This window comes from Phallusia mammillata, chromosome 5, assembly GCF_965637545.1.
Source record: "Phallusia mammillata chromosome 5, kaPhaMamm4.hap1.1, whole genome shotgun sequence".
Lineage (NCBI taxonomy): Eukaryota > Metazoa > Chordata > Ascidiacea > Phlebobranchia > Ascidiidae > Phallusia > Phallusia mammillata.
This window is the reverse complement of record NC_137256.1, coordinates 16,237,462-16,255,726: the sequence shown is the minus strand read 5'-3', so window position 1 is coordinate 16,255,726 and position 18,265 is coordinate 16,237,462. Positions and strand designations below refer to the sequence as shown.

The following is an 18,265-nucleotide window of genomic DNA, read 5'->3' as shown; positions in this document are numbered from 1 at the left end:
ACAAAACTTTGCTTCTTATCTCTGAGTAATGCTATTTAACCAAAATAGTATTGCTTTGGGTAGGAACATGCAAGTCGCCAAAGATATTTATTGAAGCTGTAAGGAATTTCGCTTACGCAGATATTCTTACCTATTACCATTGGCCTACAGCAGGGGTGTTCAACACGTTGCACGCAGGGCATTTGAAAATGGCACAAATATTCAAATGGTAAATATTAGGATTTATCACGAAACAAAATTTGTTTCTATTGATTCTTATTGGCTTTTATTCTATCTTTAGTAAAGATTATCAGCAGTGAAGTTACACAAACCACTGATTAAATTGTTAGATTGGCCAAGTATTCGGATAAGTCCGGACCGTGAAGACATGGTTTGGAAAAAGTACCAAACGTTGGCACGAGAGTATATTTTAAAACTAAAATTGGCACGGCGGTGCGTTTGAGTTGGACACCCCTGGCCTACAGTCACATCACGCAAGTAAAAACTGCTGCGAAATTCATGTTAACAAGAAAACCTGAATATTCTCAAGCGTTTTCGTACAAGAACAACGCAATCGCCATGTTTTTGTTTTGTGAAGAAAAGCCTAGTCGGCTACAGCACTGAAAAGGTTTAGTGTTTAAAGTTTTTTTACATTTACAGGTTTGGATACCTTCTTTACCATTAAAAAATATCATATTACACCACAATTTTATGCTTCATGGCCAATACCGATAAAAACGTGTTTACCTTAACAAAATTAAAAAAACAGCGCAACTGGGACACCTTGTGTCGGGTTTGGGGTTTATTTCCGCCATTATTCGCTTCTTTCCAAACGTGTAAAAGTGTTTGCATTTGTCAACTTTTTTGTCTGGTTTAATCGGCACCTTTCTGCAAAGTATTAGTTAAGGCTCTTGGTTGAAGCGCCATCGATTCATTATACATAGTTTTGAAGTTGTCCTGAAGTCCAATAGTTCATTATGTCTCGATCGTTATGGATGGGAGACGTAAGTGATTTTTTTACAGCATTTATTTAATTGTGAAGCAATTATACTTAGTTTAGAAGTTACTTGTTTTTTAAATAGTTTTTGATTTGTATGAGCATGTTTTTGTTAAATGTTTTATGATGGCAGTTGGAACCATACATGGATGAAACATTTGTGACTCAAGCATTTCTTCACATAAGTCAACCTGCTGGTGTGAAAATTATAAGAAGGTGAATGATCAATTGCTTTAAAGCCTTAACTTAGTGTTAAAGTGTGATATGTAATTCACTAATCTTACCCAATCAGGTCTTTTTGTTTTAAACCTGATCCGGGGAAGCAGTTTAAACTTTAAAGTAAACACAACATCAGCAACTGTCAGCACCAAAAGAGGGGCGTTAAATATCAAACAGGTTTTCTGTTGTATGCCTAATGTGGTCTTGTTGTCTCATGTTGACCTGTTTCTGATGGATTTTTATTGTGATTTGCAGAAAGGACACTGGAATGCCAGCGGGATATTGTTTTGTTGAGTTTGCAACAGATTCAGAAGCCGAACGAGTACTGAAGTTGGTCAACGGAACTAATATTCCGAATTCTACTCCTGTTAGTATTGCAAGCTTCAATTTGTTTCTGAAATATTTCTTTACGTTTTTACGCAGCACCTATAGTTTATGATTGAGGAGTGGACAACATTTAGTTCTGATGAGAACGCAGGAAGACTGAAGAATTTTTGCTCTGTTGTTGTCATATGATTACCTATTTTATCAATGTTCATTTTGTACTAGTTTAAAACTCCAACCCACTGTTTTATTTGAATCATTTAAAATATTTTTGTGATTGTATATGCATTGTGCAATATGTTGGGTATAATTGCAAAACTACAACTGTATGGGCTGAGGCCAAGCAGTGATATTATGTGAGTATTTCCAATGCAATACTGAGACACTGCAATGTTTGTGAGTGCTTAATTCATCGTCTCTTACTACTTTATAATATTGTTGCAGACCAAACGTTTCAGACTAAACCGATCACAAGCAGGAAAAAACTGGGACATTGGGTAAGATATAATCTCAAATGTTTCATTTGGAAAAAATAATGTTATATAAGTGACTTAAGCCTTTTGTTGTCATGTCTATGTGCAACTATTGTTTAATACTTTTGTATTAATTCTGGCATTAACTAGATTGAAAAACAGTTAATTGCTTTTCAGGCCATCGTTTTCCATATTTGTTGGTGATCTGGATGCATCCGTAACTGATGATAAATTAGAAGACTATTTTCTCAAAAGATATCACTCTGTGAAAGGGGCAAAAATCATGTATGAAGAAGGTGGTGTTTCAAGGTTTGTATTCAACATTGTCTTTTTTGTGCTTATTAAATAAATAATGGTGATAGACTACAGGCAATGTTTGAAATATACAATAACCCAGCAGTTGGTCTGTGGTGACTATTTAATAAATGTAAAAAACCTTCTAGTAATATGTGTTTGTAGGGGCTATGGGTTTGTTAGATTCAGTGATGAAAAAGAACAAAAAAGAGCTCTAATTGAAATGCAAGGAGCAAAAGGACTTGGAGGGAAACAAATCCGAGTGAGCGTTGCAACACCGAAAGGGTATGTGCAAAATATTGCATGCATGTCTCTTATTGGCCCAGTGCTGATCACTGTGTTTTACCTTACAACACCTGACTTTCTCGTGGTTATCTCTTGAAATGCATTATTTTCAACTTTGCATGTGTGGGGACCCATGAGTTTCTGCCTGCAGAAACGACTAAGGTTATAAAAGACGATGGCTAGTATGGGACCCAATACAAATATGCATAGGAAATATATTAATGTTTTAAAATAGGTTATAGTGTAAATGCAACAACAAAATGTGCTAAGCCACCCTTCTAGTTTTTATTGTGAGTACTCTTGATTGTGGTCTTTGACATAGTTAAGCAGTTTACATTACAACTAGTTAACCACACATGTTAAAATGTACATATGTATTAACAATATTATTTGTGATCGTGACAGGAAGCTAGCTACAACACCTACTGTTCCAACTGCCACAGAGCAACTTGAAGCACTCCAGTACAGCCAGCAGATGATGCAACAGTACACTGAGCAATACCAGTATTATCAGCAATACTATAACTATTACAACTATCCGGTGAGAAAAATGAATGAAACTTTTGCACTGTATTGATATTTGTGCACAGAAAGGTGTCATTTATGTCCACATTTATTTGTAAATCACGATGTACCAATGAGACACATTTTAGTCGAAAATACCCCACTATTACCACCTACCGGTATGCTGCAAAAAATGTTTAATATATCAGAAGGCTTGTTTCAGTTTGTTATCTTATACTGTGGCTTAACCAAACTTTATGAAGTTTTTTTGCAAAGAAAATAAATTTCAATAAATGGCGCATTTTTACTTCTTTTTTCTACAAAGTAACTTTTATATGCTTGCAAAATGATAGTTCAGTTTTAGATTTTATTGGTTTTTATGGTCTATTGGTTTTAAATGAATGTTTTACTTGCAAAGACATCTGACAATCCCACAACCACTCATATAAACATATCTTTATTCAACAATGTGTATGCAGCAATACAACTACTATCAGGCACAGCAAGCACAAACATCACAGGCTCAGGGTTACCAACAGCAGGCAACAGCACAACCAGTTGAACACTACAGCTCCACAGAACAGTACCAAGCCAGTCGACAACAAGATAAGCTGGAAGGTATGTCTTTTATTGGTTTGTAATTCATGGCCATGATTACTCTGCTCCTTTTATTTACCTATCACTTTCAGTTTCTATGCATTTTTATAATCTAGACCAGGGCTTCTCAAACGGAAAGATTTCTGTGTGTGGGTCGCGACCCCAATTGGGGTCCCAAAGTATAATTTTGGGGTCGCGAAACATTGTGCGTTATTATGTCATTGTCACAATAAATGGCATACGTGCGTACATTTATTGTTTAAACATCATTCCCGTGTATAGGCTATACCAGGGATACACAACCTGTGTGAACATGTTTATTAGAATATATGTACGTACTGGCGCCCGTGACGTAAATAAAAACTCTTTTGCCAAATATTTTGATTTTTAAACTGCTCTAAACACTTTTTGTGGAACTAGAAAGAATATATTCTATATTCAAAGAATATACAAGCCAGTAGCCATATGCGTCAGACTTTGTTATGCCTATTATGTGCAAACAATGGCGTCACAATATAGATTATGACGTCATAAAAGCTAATACTGTCAATGTGTATCAAGTTAGAAATTAATTTGGGCTTTTTAGGCGCCATTAGATATATATATATATAATATAACTATTTCTTTACATCAGCAATTTTAAAACACAAGCAAGCAGGCGGCCGTTGGTGAAATAAAGATCTGTGATGCGGCCGTCAAAGCGAAAAGGTTGTGGGGTCGCGTAGAAAATTATGTTTTAAAATGGGGTCGCAGAGCAAGAAAGTTTAAGTAGCCCTGATCTAGACCACGGGTAACCAAACTTTTTTCACCGCAGGCTGGATATGTTTAAATATTGGCATGCCAGGGCCACAGCTTACAAGCCCTGATGCCGCCAGTTCTAAACTTGGACCAGCAGTTGTTATTATTGCGACTAGCAATACATGGTCTTTCTACAAACTTACTTGAATTGTGGCGAAAACTTTTGTTTTAAATGTTACTATTTAACAAACCAAAAATGTATGGTCGGGGGCCGGATAAAATGATCTTGGGGGCTGTAGTTTGGTGACCCCTGACCTAGACTCTGTGAGGTGAATCCACTGGCCATTGAAGTGAAACATGTATTTCCCCAGTGTGTCATTGAACTTTATTTTGTAAAACACATACATCCAGATTCAGAAAATAATATCAGGGTTTAGCAAAAAACACCCAGGTTCAGCAAATAATATTGTCTGATTTCAAAAATACCACAAGTGGTTGGATTTATATTTTTGGTAGCAAAATGAAATTTCTTGTTTTTTTGCTGTTTCTTACCTATTTCATAATTTTCAGATCCAAACCCTGTTATCGACATTGACGCTGAAAATGAATCTTACTTTGCCTGGCATTCGTCGATTTTAGATGAAGTCCTAGGAAACCACTGGCAGCCACTGGATTCCCTTACCTCCAAAATAGCCGATCTTGTCACGTGAATTGAATTTGTAATGAAATTGAACTGAAGTTTCAAAGGCATCACTTTGTAGATTGCCTTTCAGTCTCCAACTTGCGAAAAACTGTACACATGTGACAGTAGATGTTGACATTAACGATTCTTTTTTTACACTACTTAGCGGATCTTACGTTGCATGCCTTAATGAGCTATTGGGACGTGGACCTCGAAGCTTTGGATCTATGTGCTGCCCTTCCCACTCCTGTCGTAGCCTTGCAATAACTTGTGTATGATGGTTTGTTTTTCAGTTCGCGCTCAAATAAACAAATGAAAATCAAAAAAGTTTTAGTTTAATAGTAAAGTTTGCTCATACATGCTGTTTCGGACTTTGTTGTGTAGTTAGGTCGAAGTTAGTCGACGCTAAAATGATTCCTTTCAATAATATGAGTACTTTGGCAAAAAAGCAGCAATTACCATCATTCAACGTAATTTTAGACTAATTTGAAAATTAGTACACAATTTCAATCATTTCAAATCGGAAAATCTTGCTGGATGCTGGACTGCTGCATCGAAGGCCCAATGCTCGACTGATCAACTAACTTGTGAATGAATCGAAACTGCAATGATTTAGTGTTAGCATTTGGCCGACATTTCAAAACCCGATTTAAACGCTTTGCCTTAATGGGGCTCCGTCATGGATAATAGTAGCCCAAGCATACGTTCTCTTTTTGGAAGGACGTTTCCTCCTTTTAACGAAAAACAAGTCGTTTTCCGAGGACAATATAAACTGCCCAAGTGTCTTCCTATTTTATTTTTTTTGTATTTACTAAATATGTGAAGAAATGCTTTCAAAAACAGCTAAAGCCAAACCCTCAGCTTAACCGCCAACAGACGTGTAATATGAGCTGTGGTCATTGCGGATTGAAATTAACAATTTACAGCTAGTTAAACTTTATCCGAATTTCTTTTGTCACAAAAGTACCGGTTGATATTCTTTGTCAGAAATGCGTCTTAATTTTTAAGAATAAAAATACCGTAGGCCCGGGTAATAGTAGCAACATAACCAAATTTGTGTTAAAAAATGATCACCGCTGAGCCCAAATAAATAAACGCTTCATGTATGTTTACACACGCAAATTTATTTCAAATAAAATGTCCAGTAACAACACACCAAAAGTGATTCTTTTCTTAAATGATCAAAAAAGCCGACAGCAGCGTATTAAACTGTAGTTTGAAACTAACAAATCTGCAGTTATACTGGTGGTAGCCTACTGCTAGTCGAATAAATTAGCACGTTGAACAGAAAAATGGAAGAGCGGATTTTTTAAAGCTTATGTGCAAGAAGAAACCAGAAAAGTAATCACCATGACCTAGATTATATGACACAGGGCCCTTTAAAACCTAACCGTCTTTTGTGTTATACAAAAGGGCTGGTAAAAATCTTTAGTTCTCGTTAATTTGCTCGATCGCGGAGATCTTAAAAAATCTATAGTTTTCAAACTTTGTGCGGTTACCAGACTTATGTTGTTAATTACATTCCTGGGGCATCTACGTTAGTTTTACATAAACTCACCAAAAGTTTCGATTTGTATTACAATATTCAAAATCTTAAAAAAAAACAGAAACTTATAAATATTTTTTTCTTTTAATAAAAAGTTGCCTTCCCTTGTTTCATTTACATTATATTATCATTCCCGGTAATGTGGGTAGGCTACTACCGGCCTAAACAGTCTTACATACAAAAGTTACCAATAATGAATTGCACCTTGTTTTTTACGATAGCTCTAGTGCAGTGGTTCCCGACCGGGGTGCCGCGGCACCCTGGGGCGCCAATTGCAATGCTCAGGGGTGCCGCGAGATATTGCAATATTGCGACCCATTCTTTATTTTAACTTTAACCCCATAAGTGCGGAATTTATTTATTTCCAACCGAGTTTCAGTGTGAATTAAATTTCGCGTCTCGCAGTTATTCCCAGCTCCATTCTGGAGAGTCACTTCGAGGGGAAGTCGATGGTGGTAAGTAGATACTCCGCGGTAAGCCTTTGGATTCTCGCCCAGGAAAAAAAAGAGGGAAAGAGATTTCGACTCGTTGCGTTTGTTTCCATAAAAAAGTTTGAATAGCATAACGATGGAAATTTTAAGCTTATGCACAAGCAGATGCCCCTCGACGCGTTCTTGATAAAAAATTAAACTGAATATCCTTGCGTTGGAAAGAAAGCTACTGTGCTTTTGTTGCAGTTTTCCTCGTCATACCTATGTGGGAGTGGATTTTCCGTATCAACGAACATAAAAACTAAAAAACGAGAACCCACTACTTATAGTCGAGGAAGAAATGCGGGTGGCTTTATCGAATATGCCTTCACATATTAATGGACTTTGTGCAAGAAGCCAAGCCCAAATTTCACACTGACTTTTAAATAAATACATTTATTTACGCGCGCTATACTGTACACCTCATTCTGTGTTGTTTCATACAGTTATTTGAAATACAGAAACCTCATAAAATTGATCCAGTTTTGCCAGGGTGCCGCAAACTATTTATCTCTTTGATAGGGTGTCGCAAGGTCAAAAAGGTTGGGAACCACTGCTCTAGTGGAACTTTCAACATAAACACTTAATAGGCTACTGAGTTGAACGTTAATGTAAAAGTCATGCGAAATGCTACAACTGAATATGCAGTCTAATAAATGTGTGTTGCTTTTCGTTCATAAATATCTAAGTCATGTTGTAAATTTTTTCACACCAAACAAGCTAATAAACAGCTCCAGTGAATAAGTGTTTCTACCTGTGTTGGTTATCCGCATGGTGACAGTATTACACGCTATCACCATTAGTGTTTTCGAAGGCATTGTTTTCCATCACTTGCGAATTGACTTTGGACGCCATTGTCTCAATTTTAGCAACAACTTCTACAGTGTTGAGGTTCTGGTTTTGAATTAAGCTGAAATCTTCTTTGTCATACTCATCGCCCTCTACAACACCTGTTATGGCTTGTGTCTGGTCTTTCTTTCGGTTTTTATAATTTTGCTGGTTCGTGGCGTTCTTTCGAAGCATGCGTTTGGTAACTGGTGCTCCAGTATTACGAGTCGTCTTCAATTGGACGAGGCGCTCTTCGATGTGATCGGGAAACAAACACTCCTGGTCATGCGGTCCCGCTGAGATCGAAAAACAATTAAGTTTGAGATGTCATTAAAAACAACAAAATTACACCGTGATGGGAAAATCACAGTTTTACCGACAAACCAGTTGTGGAAAGCATTTTTCACATAATTATAGCAATTGTGATGTGGGAATTCAGTAAAAAACACAGAACAGAGAATTTTAATGGTGTTTTATCTAGTCTAAAAGATGGAAGAAGATTATACCACAGATGTCCATGCCACAGGGCAAACGTGTTTATGTAGATAAGCCCATTTGTTGCGGTTGTTTCGAATAAATTATTTAGCACTTTCTGTAGATTTACATTTGATAGCAGATCACGGTTTCTCTTACGACGTATTTGTTGTCTGAAAGCCGGAAAACCATGCATATTTCAATAAAATGCAGTATATGTTTTTATAACTTTGCACGCCACATCTCTGGAATAAAACATTGAATTTGGATATTTTTATACCATGTGGTGTTTACACTCGAATGTGTTGGAAAATGCTGGTCAGAAGAAAACATTAAACAAGGCCAATATGGGTCTGGCGCTAAAATGATGAGATTACGATTTACCCCCCGTTTTAAAAAGATTTTGCGCCGTAAAATACATTAACGAACCTAACCATACAATGGTGCAGGCAGGGATGGTCAACCTTTTTTACACTGCGGACCGGTTTGAATCTAACATTTTTATCAGGGATCGGCCTACAAAAACCACAAATTTTTAGCGCTGAAAACTAATTGTAGTTGTTACAACTTTGATTGAATGTGAACCTTGAGCAAGTTTTATGCGGCCCGGTAACAAAACCCCTCACGAACCGGCACCGGGTTGCGGCCCGGTGTTTACCGACCACTGCAATAGTGCACAGCAATATCTTACCCTGTTATACAGATCGATTAACAATTTACTATGATGTCACAAAGCGTGGTGTAAAAGCATACACATGAAATGTAAAATAAAGGAAATAATGATGACACAACAGCAAATAACTGCGCCCAAACAAAAGAGAAACAAACCGAAAACGACATGTAATTTGATTTAAACTAAAATAGATTTGATACCTTGGTCATTCGCCCCTCCAGCAATAGACAGTTTGACCGCTGGTTCGCCTGGTTGTTGATTATTGAAGCGTGTCGATTTTCTGTTGAAGACAACAGTGCTGAATCGTGTCCGAGTTGTGGCAAGACGTGTTGATGTCCAAAAGCTTGTCCTAAAGTGAAACCTTTTTCGGTTTTGTAGTTGTGGCGTGTAGTGTTTGTATGAGCAATGACAAATGATTTTTTTGTGCAGGTGGGGTGATGAGTGTGAAAAATTGAATGAGTGTGATATAATGGCAAATTAACGCACGTGGTGATGCTATAACATGGACCGATAAAGCAATGACAACGGTAAAGCTGTTTTTGCTACTTGTATGTATACTGCAATGGGAACATGTTCCTCCGTAATGAGGCTAAAATCATGCAAATGTCGCGAAGCACAAAATCTTACCGTCTCTGCCTCATGTTAAATGAACCTGTCGGCGAACAGGTGAACAGCTGGCAAATCTTCTTTCGAAAAACTGCGCCCATGAAGGAATATACAATGGGATTCATCATGGAATTAGAAAACCCGAGGCATGCAGTAATGAGGTGGGCATAGAAAACTGTCCTGAAAAAACGTTCTTTTTATTGAGTTACTCTTTCTCGTGGGACTTTAATTGTGCACGGTGGTCTGTCATAAAGTGCTCACACGACAGAAAATCCATATCAATTGTCTTTATTTTAGTCTTTTCGCTTCCCTTGAGTTGCTTGTTTATCAGATTTTAGTTTAAGCCGCAGGTTTTCTTTCCTCTGTTACTTTGGACTGATTTGGAACATCGTTGGCAGACCGACTTAAAATCAACGCAATGTTTTAGCGACAGTCAAAATTCTCTGTTTCAAGTCATATGCGGCGACTGATCAAACAATCATGCTTGTCATTGATTCCGAACTTACAACATAAAAAACTCGCAGTTAAGTATCCTTTCTCAAAATGCAATTACACACAATGCGATTGAAATACCAACCTTGAAGTTTTGTAAAGTAAATAATCAAATTTGCCTCGTCAAATTGAACTTAGTTATTGGTTCTCAACCTTTTTACAGCAATATCAGACCACAAAAATCTATCAAAGTTGCTGCCCCAAAGCTCACTGAAAGCTCTTTTAACAAATTAATTTGTAGATTTCATTAAATAAACTCTTGAAAAAAAATGTAAAAAAAGATTTTGTGTTTGCCAACTCGAGTTTGCATTTAGTGGACTAATTATAAACTTGAAATTGTTCTGCATTTATAAGGAAGTCCTGAAAAAACCCGGCGGATGCTTGAAAGTCAGCGAAATCTAGGCTGGCAACCATTGGACCAAATGAAGTAGTGCTTTAATGCAGTGACGTTAGCGACACGGTATCGGATCGCATCCGTCTTATGGTTGAAACCGAAGAGATACAAGAAGTGCAAAGAGTACGTTATTTATTGTGTTCGCCATCCGTATTTCCTGTTCTATGTCAAATTGTAATCCCCTGGATGTAACTATATTCTTAAGCTATCACTTTAAACCATGTGGTATTGAAAGATGTGGTTTTCAGTTTATTTAATCCGATTCCTCAATTTTGTATTCAGACACTATTTCGAGGTTTTTACCGCAAATAAATATGTTAATTATTGGAAACTATTATTGGAGATAATAATCAATCGTAACTACTAAGGTTTGCTTTAAAATCAAAGTTTGATTTGTTAAAAAATCAAGGTTTTGATTTGTTTGTATCTTTAGTAAAACTGAAAAGTTTGTTTCCGAAAAAAATCTAAATATAAAAGTTAATAGCCTAGTATATTTACCAGGAATTACTCGCACATGAGTTGCCAGCACTATTTGAAACATTTTGTGCAAATTGGGTCAACGAAGAATTTATAAATGGAGTTTCAACTGCTTTCCATGCCGCTGTCGTGTATATGCTGATGTTATTTGACACCTAGAAGTTAAAAAAGTGCTTATAAAACAACACAGAGTTGTAAACGGCCCAAAATTGGAGCCCGAACCCGATAGTACAAGCCAGCCCGAACCCGAATCGTTTTTCAGGAGCCCGTTTAGGCCCGAAAGTTTGATTGGCAGGCCTATAATTGAAACTTTTAGAAAAGACCAAGACAACAAACACAATAGACGATTGGTCTCGAACAAGGCGTTTTAGGGCTGTTTAACATTAGGTCAGTCCCAGCAACTAGTTAATTTTTTTTCAAAAAAATACTAACACAAAGTGTAAAGTCAGGCCCGAATCAAGCCCGTTTTTAGAAACAACCCAAGCCGACTTACAACTACAACTGAAACAACACGACAAGATGTACAAAATCCCTGGCTTATATGGTACACGTAATGTAGCAACAAAGTTAATCAACTTAGGTTTGTGTTTAACAACTGGCCAATAATCGATAATCAATAAAGGATGTGCGGTTTGGGAAGGTCAGCAACTTTAACGCCCAGTAAACATGCCCACATACTGCTACTTTCATGCCCACAGCTTTTGCTGATTTGGGAATTGTCTAATTATATGTAGCCTTTTTTGTTTACAAATGTTTTTTAATCTAAGTAAAAGAACATAAAATAATCCTCATATGCTACATGTATTTCTTCGTAAGGTACATGATCTTGCCTATTATTTAGCATGCGTGTTTATGGATTCGCATTTTACCGGTCTAGCGGCATTTTGACAGAGTCATAGTTTGCCGAACTACATGGTTCATTTAACAATAAAAATAAAAACCGGTCAACCAGTAAACCTGAGCTTTGTGGCATTGTGCAGTCATGTCACTAAATAGTGGAGCAACAAGGCGTAAACGTAAACTGTAATACCGACTAAAGGTCATTGGCCACATTATGTAGCCGGAATTTGCAAACGGACTGGGAATAGGCCTGGCGTACTACGACTGGAAATGTAGTATTGGTTATATCAAACAATCGTTTCATTTATGTTTTTGGAAAAATGCATGAACCCTAACCTTGTGCTCAATATACGCTCATTTCCTTGTTTATCACGTAAAAACATAAAAAATCAATAAACAAAATTAATTTACTTATCAGTATCGCTATGGCAAACATCTGCGTCCTAAAAACCACGTTCCCAAGTACATTACCTCCATGGCACCTGTCTGTTGCGTGAAGTTAAAAAAATAAGGTGACGAACCAGTTGGTGTAGGAGGGCGGACCGGTTTACCACATCCGTAGTTGATAAAGCCAGTTAACTTAAGCAAGTGAACAAAGTTGGTGATCTAAAATAGGAAGACAATACATTCACATTAGGGGACGAGTATACGATCAATCGGATTAAACTCATTGACTATTGCTAATTCGACCTTACTGGTTGGTTTGTGGTATAAGCCAACCCTGTTAATTAGGGTTCCATTATAGCATCTAGGTGACAAATTAATTAATTAACATGTCAAATTATGCAGAAAGAGATTGGTTTTTTTCTTAGGTTACTCGTCACCAATAGATGTATACTGTCTCGTGATTAAAACAAAAACGTTCTGACCTGATTTGGAAGCCAGGAAACCACAAAGCAAGATATGACAACCAGAACCATCTTTGTCACTTTGTCTTTTCTGTCTGCAGTGTAAAAAGAATGTCTTAAATCTTAATCCATTCTTCGTGCCAAATATAATTTATCAAAAGTGATGACGCACACATGTCTTTTGCACACGATAGCTTGTAGCGACAGATCACTGCCAGATTTAACGCAATCAATATTTTACCAAAGGCGTTCGAGCATATTTTTTGCGGTTTGCAAATGTGTCGACTTTGTAATTTTAAGCATATTTACAGTTCGTTGCAAAACTATTAACCATAAGTGTACTAGCCAAAGGCACTAAGTGTCATTATACGCAGAAGTGTTGTGATTTTAAATTGTCAATCTTAAAAACAGAACTCAAAAACCAGTCTTTTGTCCAATGCGACCGTCTTGTGCGCTGGACTGATGCGGAACAAGGAACTTTGGTGAAGTAAAACACGTAATTGTACTGTGGCCCCGTATCGTAATGTATTAACGGACTGCTTATGGTCGTTGCATTCTATTAATGGACCCAAATAATCCTGCAAAATGTGCCATACTCAGGTTTGGATTACATAGATCTTCAACTGCATTATCATCCATTAACCCTCATGATAGAAATCAATGTGATACAGATAACTGTGATAAATTGGTTTGAAACGCAGTCGTAATGTATTTTTTTGAAATGAGAAAACGTTGTTATGCCATATAGACACAGACGCTATTTTAATATTTCATAATTCAGTTCTTAGCGTCTGCGAGTAAGACTCCTGAGTGTTTGGCGATCTATGGGCAGCTGCTATCCAACGGCAATGTCTTTATCAAATTCCATTTTCGTCATTCGTAGCATCGTTTCATCGTTTATCAATAAACAAATCACCTTTTTTTGTTAAAAAATCTGACTTGGAAACTCAAATAATATTATGTTGACGATTAAATTCTCAAACAATCATTTACTGTATCTTAAGTTCTTTGCTGTTTGTTGGTTAAAAAGATTTTGCTAAATGATTTTGCATCGCATGTGAGGTGTGATGGACGCAGTGTTATTAGGAAATATTGATTTTTATGCGAGGGGCGCCGCCAAATTTAAAGGAGTCACAAACCCTTTCGCACTCAAAGTAAAGCACTGGCTGATGTACTGATTTAAGCTGTGTGAGATTTATAAAAGTTTGATTTAATTTGTAAATATTTGCAACAGACTTACTGCTGGAGGAAACTTTTCTTGTCTTGCTACGTTTCTGGAGAAATCGAATTAGATCCAAGTAACAAAACACAATAATCACCAAAGGGACCAGGAAGCCAAGAAAGGTGCGCATAACGTTGTAAAGAACGTTAAGGGTGTATGTGGAGGCTCGTGGAAAAGCCCAAATACATTTCTCTCTGCAACAACAAAATACCGGTATAAATTTGTTTGATCTAAAATTCGAAAGCCTTCATTGCGCACAAAACAGTCCCAATTACCAGACCTAAATTTAAATCATTAAGGGCAACATAGAAGCTTTAAAGCAACTCGAGGGTCGCACAATAGAAACTTTGTAACGTGAAAACATCGATAAGAAGAGTTGTATTCACGCCATTTAGTACTTTAAATTTGTGATGAAAAATATAAGCAAAATGATGTGCAATAAATTGAAAGATCCAGTTGTGCTATCACCGCTGCAAAAACCACAATGACGGCGTCATAATTGATGATGCAGAAATCGCAGTAGTTGTTTGTTGCCAAAAATGATAGTTTTCTGCGTTAAATTATGAATCCATTTCTGGTCATCTTTACATAGAATCAACGTATAATGTTGATTAGCTGACCAGGCACGGTAGTTAACCCAAACTAAAACACGCGATTTTAATTCCATTCTTTATGGGTCGCAAGGGACCTGTACTGTGGACTGAAATTAAATTCTAATCGTTGTGCAGTAAACGACTTGTGCACATCAAAACTTGACGTACAAGAAACCCGTTTATTGGCAGAATGTCAAATCTTTTGTTCCAATTTGCCCAATTCGACCGTTGTTTATTGGGATTACAGCAGCTTATACTAAATTTATTTGCACTACCCCAAAAGAACAAACATACTTACTTTCCCAATCCCCGTTGTGTGGACGTTCGGTAGAGCGCTGGCAAAATAATGAAAAGTAATCCCATTCCCCAAATGAACAGACTTGTGATCCAAGCATTGCGCACTGTTCGCAATGAGCGACACTTTATAGCCTATAAAACATCATATCAATTGCGACTAATAAAACGGGCTTTTGTTCGTTTTAGGATTTAAGTGTTTGGTTTCAAGCAACTTACTGTAAACACAATTTAAGAGGTATTAACTGTCTGGTTATCATTTGGAAAGACTATGAGATCGATAAAGTATTTGGAAAGATTACCTTTTTAACTATACGTGCCTATGTTGCGGCGTAAGCGCGATCATCTTTTACCTTCGATTTGCGAAACAACCGTTTTTGTTGCCCTATGTTTAAGTTAGTTGTAACGATCTAAATGCGCACACCAGTTTAATTGTTAAACATTGCCAACCATCTGGTGTCATTTTTCTGGACATAAACAGCATTTTTACAGCGATCTTGTTAATTGCCTGTTGAAAACTTAACTATGGCACTACAACATTTTATGGCCGACCTCATGCTAAAATGTAAACAATATAACTTGAGTAAAAAACACCAGTGACAAATATTATTCGATGTTTGCGTTTATATATGTTTTAATGAGTATACAGCCGCTGTATTTGCCCGTGTATCTTTTAGGTTCAATTTCGTCATGGCAAAATGTTCCATGTTTTGAAAAGCTAAGTCATGTGGTATCGACTATCACACTTGGAAATCGCCGCCACGTGTAATGTGGAAAAATGTTTAAAAACTGACCTATTTTTGTTCTGCTTTATTGTATTAAAAAAATGTATTAAACTTCTATGCACAATCATAAAGCCTTGTGGTATATTGCAGTGTTTCCCACATCAATCATGGCACAGGGCATAGGTTCGACAACCCCTGGCACGGGCACCAAGCTTGACACGCTAGGTTAGTTTGCACGCCAAGTAATTTAGTTTTCATAAATACAAATATGTCTGCTTTCCAACTACTATTGACATTAGCTGGGGCAAACCACAATTACACAACAATTGGCACGCGATGCCATTATTATCAATTTGACATAACTGACACACATTGTTTCAAAGATTGCCGACCTCTAGCGTAGGTATTTAAGAGGAGCTTAACTGCATAGAAAATCATGACATATAGTTTAAGGCTAATGAGCTAAAAAGAACAGGTTACATCTCTTAAAGTTAAAGCGTTTTGGAAATAGGATGTAATTTTAAGTTTTGCGCACGTATGGTAATTGCTAAATCTTACCTTGACTATCGCAAGCCATCGGTCGAGGCTCATAGCAGTAAGAAAGTAGATGGAGGCGTACATATTGAGATAAGTCATGCAGCTGATGATCTGTGCAATAGGAATGTTAGATTTCAGCTAAAAGATAATACCTGAAAACGTTTCCATGGGTATTGCGGTGGATGCTGCAACTTGTGTACCGTGCAATCAATAAAATAAACAGATAAGATAATTGCATTGTTTAATCTGGACATCGCGTAAAACGTGCCCCAACTGCGATAAAGGGCTAATCGCTAAATCGACCACCACCGTACGTAAATTTCGTTTGATGCAATAACCAATGGATCGATTTTGATATGCCCTTGCTAAATCGGTTTCGGTTCACGATGAAAATGACCCCTTTGGATCGGTGTAAATACCTTGCACATGTATTCGCCGAAGATCCAGCTCCCCATGATAAGATCTGCAGCCCAAAAGGGCAACGTAGTGAGCAATAACATGTCCGCAATGGCCAGATTTGTGACATAAACATCGGTTACAGATTTCGACTAAAAGAAAAAAAATGTGGTTAAATAAAAAAAAAACGGTTTGCACACAGTAATCATAGAATTTGCGTCAACAATGAGAACAAACGGTTTTCAGTTAGATTATGCCTTGTTTTAGGATGTATATGTGTGATTGTTTTTGTTCAAAAAACGTGTTTTTTTAAATTGTTTTGAAACATTCTTTTATTGTTGTCAGGAAAAACACACGATAAAGTGGTGAAATAAATAAATAATAGGTTAATCAGGTTAATTGTAAAATGAAGAAATCCAAAGTCGTTTAGTCCTAAACTGGTCCTGACAAAGGCGATCAAAATTACATTACTTCATGAGGTAACCAACTTCCACTTGACAGTACAGTGATTTATTTCTACATTTGACGTGTGCGTTTAAATGCGCGTTGGACAATCACTTACTTTTACCAGCACCCACATAATGGTCAATACGACTCCATTGCCGAACAGCCCCACGACCGCTATGACGCAGTAAAGTGTTGGGACAATTATCTGCATCAGTATGTTAACTGGAACAACATTCTTGTTTTCGGTGATATTGTTCACTCTGTTGTCATAATCTAGCAGCGTAGCTTCAGTCATAATGAAAGCAGCTAAACTTCCTGTGGGGAAAAGCAATATTTTGTGACCTAATAAACAAGTTTTTAATCCGTTTTTGTATGATCAAAATCTGCATGAAATTTTCCAAAATCCAAATATTGGTTTATTGAAAAGGTCACTATACCACCGGGATTTCGGTTTTGGATAAATTTAACGTGGCTATATAAACAGACAGTACATATTGCTTCTAAACGGCTTATTTCTTCAACGATGCCTAAAACACGCGCTGATTGTGTAAAGTGTTGACTTGCGGAAATAAATTATGCAGCAAACTCATTAATATTAAACTTGCACTATGCTACCGCACTGACGACCTGCGGTCCACCGCGCAAGTAACTCTTGCTTCAAAGATACGTTATTTCCACACTTTTTTTAAAATATAGTACGCTTTTCTGAAACACAAATACGGCAGAATAATAAAAAACAATTCTAAGAAACTGCTCGTAAGTTTGCCCTTGGAATTGATTTCAGTAAAAACGTTGTGAGCATCTATCATATACATTCACGATATATGACAGTTATTTGACACACACTTTAAATTATCAAGACTAAGGTGTGTAACAAGTGATTAACGTTCAACCTTGATTTATCGTGCCTCATTTTTTTGCTCTCCATGACTACCCACGTTGCGCTGCTATTTTCGATGCATCGGTTGTTCTCATTGTGCTGTTTTGCCGCTATGTTTTTTCATCAAACGAAACAGAACTTTACATTTTATTAACCAAATTCGGCCCACTGCGTAGCATGCTGTCTTGCTGAATTTGTACATCTCGCTCTACTGAATAACACTATCCAAACTTGCTTCCCGGATGCGACGCACACTTTACTAATTATCTTCCCGCGGGATTTTCATTTAATTGCGGCGACAGCAAGCGTCCTGGGCCATGTCAGACTTATCTTCGCTTTACGGACTTCATTACAGCTGTTGTAAGAGTCACAAGCGGCGAAAAGCATTTAAGGGTAGTGATCAATATTCTCATTAGCACGCACCGATGCGG

The 18,265-nt window shown here is 37.1% G+C and overlaps 2 protein-coding genes across 4 annotated transcripts; one reads left to right on the top strand and one right to left on the bottom strand.

Moving 5' to 3' along the window:
• The first annotated feature begins 808 nt into the window (after positions 1–808).
• On the top strand, positions 809–5,419 carry LOC145227898 (tRNA selenocysteine 1-associated protein 1-like). Of its 2 annotated transcripts, none has more exons than XM_080092829.1 (9): positions 809–983; positions 1,110–1,192; positions 1,451–1,562; positions 1,964–2,016; positions 2,170–2,301; positions 2,452–2,571; positions 2,977–3,112; positions 3,555–3,693; positions 4,981–5,419. In XM_080092829.1, the coding sequence occupies exons 1-9, from the start codon at positions 957–959 to the stop codon at positions 5,118–5,120; spliced, it is 942 nt and encodes a 313-aa protein (XP_079948955.1). In that variant the 5' UTR covers positions 809–956; the 3' UTR covers positions 5,121–5,419. The 2 variants fall into 2 exon arrangements, with proteins under 2 accessions (XP_079948955.1, XP_079948956.1); XM_080092830.1 differs by lacking the exon at positions 809–983 and adding an exon at positions 1,269–1,372 and having other exon boundaries at positions 1,129–1,192.
• A 777-nt stretch (positions 5,420–6,196) lies between these two features.
• On the bottom strand, positions 6,197–17,514 carry LOC145230094 (uncharacterized). Of its 2 annotated transcripts, none has more exons than XM_080095470.1 (11): positions 17,070–17,514; positions 16,531–16,659; positions 16,133–16,222; positions 14,854–14,984; positions 13,981–14,156; positions 12,762–12,835; positions 12,364–12,498; positions 11,074–11,207; positions 9,711–9,869; positions 9,284–9,363; positions 6,197–8,232 (listed from the first exon to the last, which is right to left on the bottom strand). In XM_080095470.1, the coding sequence occupies exons 1-11, from the start codon at positions 17,247–17,249 to the stop codon at positions 7,892–7,894; spliced, it is 1,629 nt and encodes a 542-aa protein (XP_079951596.1). In that variant the 5' UTR covers positions 17,250–17,514; the 3' UTR covers positions 6,197–7,891. The 2 variants fall into 2 exon arrangements, with proteins under 2 accessions (XP_079951596.1, XP_079951595.1); XM_080095469.1 differs by having other exon boundaries at positions 9,284–9,432; positions 17,070–17,485.
• Positions 17,515–18,265: the final 751 nt, after the last annotated feature.